This window comes from Wasmannia auropunctata, unplaced genomic scaffold (assembly GCF_000956235.1).
Source record: "Wasmannia auropunctata unplaced genomic scaffold, wasmannia.A_1.0 LD336083.1, whole genome shotgun sequence".
Lineage (NCBI taxonomy): Eukaryota > Metazoa > Arthropoda > Insecta > Hymenoptera > Formicidae > Wasmannia > Wasmannia auropunctata.
In genome coordinates this window covers 2,268,295-2,274,308 of record NW_012026807.1, presented here as the reverse complement: position 1 = coordinate 2,274,308, position 6,014 = coordinate 2,268,295, and the positions used below count along the sequence as shown (strand labels likewise).

General features: G+C 33.6%; 1 protein-coding gene across 1 annotated transcript in view; it reads left to right on the top strand.

Annotated features, from left to right (window-relative positions):
• The window catches only part of LOC105448738 (fatty acid synthase-like), a 23,312-nt gene extending 21,151 nt beyond the window's left edge, over positions 1 to 2,161 (top strand). The window contains exons 17-18 of the mRNA XM_011687480.1: positions 1,659 to 1,913; positions 2,009 to 2,161. Of these exons, the coding sequence (XP_011685782.1) occupies positions 1,659 to 1,913; positions 2,009 to 2,119 (366 nt within the window). The 3' untranslated portion in view covers positions 2,120 to 2,161. The remainder of the gene's footprint in view (positions 1 to 1,658; positions 1,914 to 2,008) is intronic.
• The last annotated feature ends 3,853 nt before the right edge of the window (positions 2,162 to 6,014 follow it).

The window sequence follows — 6,014 nt, the reverse complement described above, 5'->3', positions numbered from 1 at the left end:
TATCCCCTGTGTGCCTTGTCGACTCAGTTGTATGCTATACGAAGTTATTACGTTTATGTAACGCGTATCAATTGTGTTCGATCCTCATAGAATCAGCTGGGGAAGCATCGTTGGTATAATGAAGCGACATGTTAAATATCTGATATGGAATTACATTTGGCTGGAAGAAGAGGACAATAAGACCTGTTCGACATTTACCTAAATTTCCATATGCGTGGATTCGGTGTAGTTTGTAATATCATATAATAGCGATTGAGAAAGGCTAAATAAGCCGAAACTAGTCTCGCGTTATTTTTTATTTTAATTTTATTTAAATGACTTATTAAAGAATTTTTATTAATTGACACTCTTTGTTTTATGCTCGTCTTTGGCTCATTGTCCTGTCTTTTTTATTGTTTATATATAACGAGCTGGTAATTTATTTAGTATATTTATATTTCAAAAACTATATGAGACCGTCGATTATGTTATAAGAAAAAGTTAATAAGTAACCTCACCTTTATAATGTACATCAAGATTGAGATTATTAGTGTCCGTTAATGTATAAATTGTGTTTTTTTTTATGATTAGATACAATAATTATTTATGTCAGAGAACGAAGAGGCATGGCTAACTTTTCCATAATAATGTGATTACTATTAACTTACTTTTACTTGGAAAAATACTTTTAGAATTATGAGAAAATTATTTGAAATTATTAGAAAAATGTTCACGAGTCCAATGTTTAATTTTAAGCAAAAATCTAATATTATATACTATATTTTACGTATAATAGTTGTTTCACTAGTTCTAAGTTAATAGAATTTTTTTCATATTTTCCTGTCTGGGATAGGGTGTCTTACATATTCGATCACTGAAGCTTTAAGTTATGATTGTGTTTTTAAAGACGGATGGTAATAGACATGCACGCAGTTTACGAAATCTGAAATTTAAAGATTTAAACATGAAAAATATTATTGCGTAATCAGATCTAGTCTCGGCCGAATTTGCTTCTTTCTCTCTTATTGTTATTTGTTATATATATATCTTGTTATTTGTTATATACAATCTTGTTTAAAATTATTTTTTTTTAAGTTTTGTTTTGTTGGCTTAATGTTGCACGCGCAAATATTAAATCTTTTAATTTAACATACAATCTTTTTCAATAATTTGTAAAATTAGTTTGTTATATTCTTATATTTTTTAGAGAAAATGTTTTATTTGATTCTATTATATTTCTGTTATATCAAAAATCATATTACCGTGAAGATGGATATTGATTGACCACGTTACGATTGGACATAAGTCAAATACAGCATTTACAGTGGTAGAAAAACTCTAGGCCGGTCGCTGTGAGTGAATGTGACCAGTTCCAATGTGGTCAGTCAGGATCTTCCCAAAAGTTATATATATATACTTTTTTGTTCTTTCACATACATTTTTATAACAATAATTCACTCATAATAGAGTTTCTTACAAAACTATTTAATTTGATATTATGTTTCATAGATCTATCTCTTTTATGTTTATAAGATAAAAAGGAATGATGTTGGAATATCTTTTTTATACGAATAAATATCAATTTCTTGTTCTGTGTACCTTGTATTATATGTGATTCTTATTGTGAAGTAAAACTTATACATATAAAAACAAACATAATTAAGTATAATTTGGTACAGATTCTAATGGAACTGAAGGAATGCAATACCTGGGAAGAGAGATATAATATTTTTGCTAAGCAATTTTTGGCCGTGAACACGGTACTTTCACCTGCAAATTTAAAGATGCTGTGTTTAACATTTTATAAACACCTATCCGCTATTCGTCAATATGATCCTTCTACGTTGCTGCCTATTAAATCTCCTATAATATTGCTAAAACCTACAAACACCATGCACATATCCAAGATTGAAGAGGATTATGGTTTGCAGAAGGTATTTCAAAGAAATTGCGCTAATCTATACATTTGATAAATTAAATTTAACAATACAATTTAACAGTTTGTTAATAAAGTATGTAATTATTTAAGATAACTGAAAATGTGGTGAAAGTACATTGCATCGAGGGTACGCATACGACGATCTTGAAAAACAAGGAAGTGATAGCTGCAATTAACGGAGATCCACCATTTATGATTTAATGTTTTTCTATAATTTAAAAATTACAATTACAAATTCAAATTTAAATTGTAAATAATTATAATCTAATTTAATTTTGCAATTGTAATTTTTTCTATATAATCTTTGTTTTAATATAAATATCAAAACTGAAAATCTGGAATGTTTATAACGTGAATTATAGATTTTCAGTAATGACAGGGTACATTGGAATATAAATAAGATGAAATTTAAGGCGTTGAAGGTGCAGAAGAGTGGGTTAATCTTCAAAATTGTTTCATGCGGAGCCTCGGCCGCGTGATCTTCGGCGAACGCGCAACTTCCTGTTATTTGGTATTTTGTTGTTTTCGATTTTGTCAAGTCAGAGGCATCCGAATTCCTTTCAGGGCCTCGACAGTTCAATCGAAGTCGTCGTCGCATCGACTTCGCCGTGCCGTACGCCGACCGTACGCCCGCGCATCAAAACATCGCAGAGCCGTGTGCCGACCACACGCCTGCGACCTTAAGCAATCAATTACACTAACGCGCTTTTCTTTATTCCCTCTTCCTTCGTTTGTAAGACTTATCTGTGAGATATTAAACGTGTGTTGTTGAGAAAAATTTGGAGTTCGCTCAGTCTCCCGATCGCAAAAATCCAGCATCCCGCCAACGCGTCGTGAACAAAAATTAATAAAACAAATTAGGAATAGGGGGAAGTGCACAATGCCTAAATCATTTTTTTTACAACTTTTAACTAATCAACAAATATATTTTAAATATTTCGTAATATTCATATTTTAATAATTATACATTATATAATTAATTGTAAAAACATTTAATAATATTAAATGCTTGTTATAAAATAAATTGCTTAATTATACAATTTTACCATAATAAAAAATTTCGTAATATGAAAATACAACCTAAAAACACTGATAATCTAAGAGACAGATCAGTAAAATGTAACGATAATGCGATCTAGTTGCACAGTCAGTTCGAGGAATCCCGACTAAAGCAACTTATATAAGCCTGAGGCTGACCGATCAGTGTCGAAATAATGAAGGAAACTCCTGACAATTACGTAAGACGATAATGTTAAAAATGGGAGGAATGATGCAGTAGCGTAGTTAGTCTAAAATTAAAATTACATAGCCACCAATGGTAACGTCAAAAGTCAAATTCAAATATGAATTGAATTAAACAACAAGCCAGTGTAAAGTGTAGTGTTCGAATTTTAGTCGCAAATATACAGGGTGATTCAAAATAACCCGTTGTCCTTGTAAAGACGTATTCTTGATTCAATTCTAAGACGATTTTTCCTTTACAAAAATTTTGTCCAAAGCTTATAGTTTTCAAATTGTAACAAGAAATAATTAAGCAATGCCGACATTTGCATTCTAAGTAATAACTCCGAAACGACTAAACGGTTTTGAAAACGTTTTTACAGGATTGAAATAGCAATAAAATGTAAACGCGCGAATTATATATTTGTAGTAAAAACGAAAAAATATGAAAAAATTATCTTTTTTTCTTGTCGTACAACTATTATAACCTCTCACCTGATGTAAACATTTCATTGGTACAAAAGTTCTGTAGCTCATATGTACAAAAAAAGTAATTCGCGCGCATCGGATTACTTGCACGAATAATACAAGACCTTTTGAGCTACAATTGAAAGCGTAGAAAAACAATTATCGCTTAGAATGCAATTTGTGGTAATTCGTACGTTCGGCTGAGGAAAGACAGCAAAAATTATGTTTGGCAGTAGTGCCGGATTTTCAAGAGATGGCATTTCAATAAGTTAGATAAGGACATTCCACGTGTTTGAATGAGACATAAGATATTGTAAGAAGTTCATTTAGAGATACCACTGACACTGAAGAGTCTGCTTTATCGACCTCGTACAAATTTTTCCGACCTTCCGCATCGCCTTAACGAATTACGGGCCGCGTATGGAAGGTAAACAGGTGCGGCGCAACTTATTGTCCGCCGGCAGGCGGTACGCGGGACCGTCGCGTCAATCAGCTGACTACACGCGCGCATGAACATACGTTTACTTTCTCCCTCTCTCTCTCTCTTTTTTACACACACGCGCGCACGCTCGCTCGTACGCTTGCACGCACGCACACACGCACGCACGCACAAAACCTTACCTTTTAAAGATTTGTCGACTTCTGTAACTTCTCGAAAAAGATGAATTACCATTTCGATCTAATAAGCAAAAAACGTAAATATAAATTCTGTTGATAGAAGGAGAGCAATCTGTTCTCAGTTACGTTAGCAGGCTCTGCCGGCTAAGTTATTTTAATCTTTAAACCACTGTATCGGTTTCACAGACCGTTATTGAAGCTTTACTTGTCAACAGTTTTCTTAATATTCACAAGAGACACTCTCAACTTATAGTAGTACCTTTATGCCATCTGTTCCTACGAAACGTTGTGATAGTCTTATTGTCATTCGCTGAAAACGTGTAAAATATAAAATGTTTGAAAAATTGTAGCGGTTTCACAGAGCAGTGTTATGTTTGCGTTACTTTTTTGCAGTATTGAGAATGTATGTATTTCTTAATCTACATCTTATTTACAGATACTAGAACAACAGAAGGCGGCGCGGGACGTATCCCGTTTGGACACATAACCATTGGACACGACTCGATTGGACACGCACGATTGGACACGCACGATTGGACACAATACGATTGGATACCGCACGATTGGACACCGTACGATTGCACACCGCACGTTTGGACACCATACGATTGGACACCGCACGATTGGACACATATTATAAAATTACGTTTTATTAAACACTACATTATTCCACATTGCATTATTGGATATGCATTATTGGACACGCATTATTGGACACCGCATTATAGGACACGCATTATTGGACACTATATTATTGAACACCGCATTATTGGACACCGCATTATTGGACACGCATTATTGGACACTGTATTATTGGACACGCATTATTGGACACCGCATTATTGGACACCGCATTATTGGACACCGCATTATTGGACACGCATTATTGGACACGCATTATTGGACACCGCATTATTGGACACCGCATTATTGGACACCGCATTATTGGACACCGCATTATTGGACACCGCATTATTGGACACCGCATTATTGGACACCGCATTATTGGACACCGCATTATTGGACACCGCATTATTGGACACCGCATTATTGGACACTATATTATTGTACTGTCTCGCATTATTGAACACTGAATTAAAATCTGCCTATAATGAAAAGTTTTAAGGCGTAAATGTATGCTGTGACATATAATATTATCGGCTAGAAGTTCGCAACAGTCGCTGAAGAAGCGCTTGCATAAGCTGTACGCCATTACCAAAAAAGTACCATTATATAAATTTTAGAGATTTAATTTTCCTTGAAATATGTTGTTAAATAAGAAAATAAAGAGACACGTATTATTTTATACGTGCAGATATTTGCTTTGAAAGAGAAAAACTGTTTCTTCTGTAAGGGATATTTTCTCTAAACATGAGATTCCGCAAGTATAAAAATTTACGTATTCCTTAAATTTTTGTATGTTACAACATACTTCACAGACTATAGAGAATAAAATTGGTTCCTGACAGTTGTAACAAATGTCTTGTAAGAAGTGAAATGTTCTTTCTCATAACTATTATTAATCATTATTATACTCTTTTCTTTTTTAAAATTATTAATTCTTTTAGACAGATACGATTAAGCTTATCACTTCTTTTGCAAAGTGTATAATATTACAAACGTGTTAGAAAGTGGGCTGTTAGGAGTCGGCGCGGTAAGTAATGCGCAGATATATATATATATATATATATATACAGGGTGTCCCGTAACGCTTAATTAATATTTCAAGGCGTGAAAGAGTGTTACACCGTGGGTGGGGTGTAACGTGGGAAGGACTCGGTTTGGGTGG